This window comes from Hesperophylax consimilis, chromosome 31 (genome assembly GCF_061612785.1).
Source record: "Hesperophylax consimilis isolate HC1 chromosome 31, BYU_Hcon_1.0, whole genome shotgun sequence".
Lineage (NCBI taxonomy): Eukaryota > Metazoa > Arthropoda > Insecta > Trichoptera > Limnephilidae > Hesperophylax > Hesperophylax consimilis.
Window position 1 is genome coordinate 25,668 of NC_142866.1, and position 1,942 is coordinate 27,609.

The following is a 1,942-nucleotide window of genomic DNA, read 5'->3' on the forward strand; positions in this document are numbered from 1 at the left end:
GCGAACGGGAAGACAACTCTCCGTCATTCTTGTTTCAACTTTTGACCAGACCACCACTCTCCACTACCACCGTCTCCGCGTTCGCATAACTTGTAAATTCACTCTCGCAAATAAATTCAACAAAGATCGCAGACCTTTATCTTTCAATCATCCAAATTCCTTGAACACTGATTCACGGTACCGGCAGCCACCGTTAATTACACTCCACACATCGCTACCATACTGGCGACCCCTCGCTCCCATACTGGTGACCCTCGACATTTCTTTGGGCGATAATAATATTTAGTGGACACGGTAGGTCGAACGTTGAAGCTGGATTCCTGGACAATTGAGTAAGTAACTTCCAATCTCATTACTTTCAATCTCATTTTCTACATTTTCAAGTCCAGTATATTTATTAGAGTCTGATTGTCGAATCATAAAGCACATTTAAAAAAAAAACATCATTGTCCCACCAATTCTGATACTTAAGTATATCCAATATACCCACTAATCTGAACCAAAAAACTCGTATATTCGAATAGTATAGTGCCAAAAAATCTCAATTTCAGTGAAACACCGCACCAGCAGCTGCAGACCAAGCATCAAATTCACCGCAGAACGCAACAATTTCTGCAGACCAACATCAATTTCATCGCAGATCAACCGGATTTACTACGCAGGCAGAACTACAGTTCCGGACCTCGTAACATCCAATCATACATCAATGCTCAGTAATCAACACCAAGTAAAAAACCATAATTATTCCTACATACAGTGATTTTATAGCTAAATTTCCGAATACGAACATTATAAAATAACTTTTTAAAAAAAATTTTTTGCAATTGTACAATATTGTTACATGTCTATTAAATTAAGTGACCAGACAAGTTGAACTCGTCACAGTACATTCACATTATTTACATCGTATGCACTCTAGATTAAGGGATTTTTGAAATTATTCGGATACCATCAATCTAACATTTTTGAATTTTTAAATTTTTTTTCAAAATCTTAATTTACTGTCGTCGTTGCTTTTGTTTCCTTGCTATTTTTACACATACATCTGCCTATTGTATACTGCCTATTGCTTGCCGTATTATCAAAACAATATGTCATTCGAGAATAACCAGACATCGAACGAAATCCACGGTAATAATTCCACAATGGACACAACAATAAACTCTGTCTCGGTTAAACTACCCGCGTGCTGGCGCGTCAACATTGCACTTTGGTTCGCACAAGCTGAAAGCCAATTTTCTAACTCGAGAGTAAAAGATGATCTCACCAAGTACAACATTATTGTTGCCGCTTTGGATATGGAGACCCTCAGGACCGTAAGCGACATCGTCATTAATCCTCCTGCAGCAGACAAGTACACTCATCTCAAATCAGCACTCATCGAGAGATTACAAGATTCTGGACTGCTTCGACTCATCCATGAACTCACTGGTCCCGGGCTATCGGAGAGCCCAATCGTACGCGTACTTTGGCTGCAAAGACTCCCGCAACACATTCAGGCCATACTTACCGCACTACCTGATGACAATCTGTTGCAACTAGCATCTGATAGGAAAAACACCCCGCGCCCTTTTGTGAGAAAAACATGAAAAACATGAAAAACTAAGACCACTAACAAACTAAACTATGAGTCCATCAGGTATCTAGAAAAATGAAAACAAAAATATTAATTAGTAGTTTAAATAACAACTTAGAATTAAGTTTCTTAAAAACTAAATTTCTTAAAAATAAATTTAAAAAAAAAAAAAATTCTAAATAATAAAGAAAAAAAAACATTATCACTTTTCCTTGCACAGGAAATCAAGGCCAATTTGGCTTCACTTTAGGGTGGTTAATCAGCCCTCACTTACACTGAATTTACGCTATAATTAAATAGCAAAATGAGAAACCTATCTAACTAAGTCCATCCGGTTTAACATTCTTATGACAAAAATCTTATGAC

At 37.2% G+C, this 1,942-nt stretch overlaps 1 protein-coding gene across 1 annotated transcript; it reads left to right on the top strand.

The window, feature by feature from the left end:
- Positions 1–1,145: 1,145 nt before the first annotated feature.
- LOC149409304 (uncharacterized) lies at positions 1,146–1,589 on the top strand. The gene has a single exon (XM_089649763.1). It carries the CDS (start codon positions 1,146–1,148, stop codon positions 1,587–1,589), a length of 444 nt encoding a protein of 147 aa, XP_089505889.1.
- Positions 1,590–1,942: the final 353 nt, after the last annotated feature.

Coding starts and splice junctions, on each gene's coding strand:
- LOC149409304 (XM_089649763.1), top strand. CDS start 1,146: ATGGACACAACAATAAACTCTGTCTCGGTTAAACTACCCGCGTGCTGG.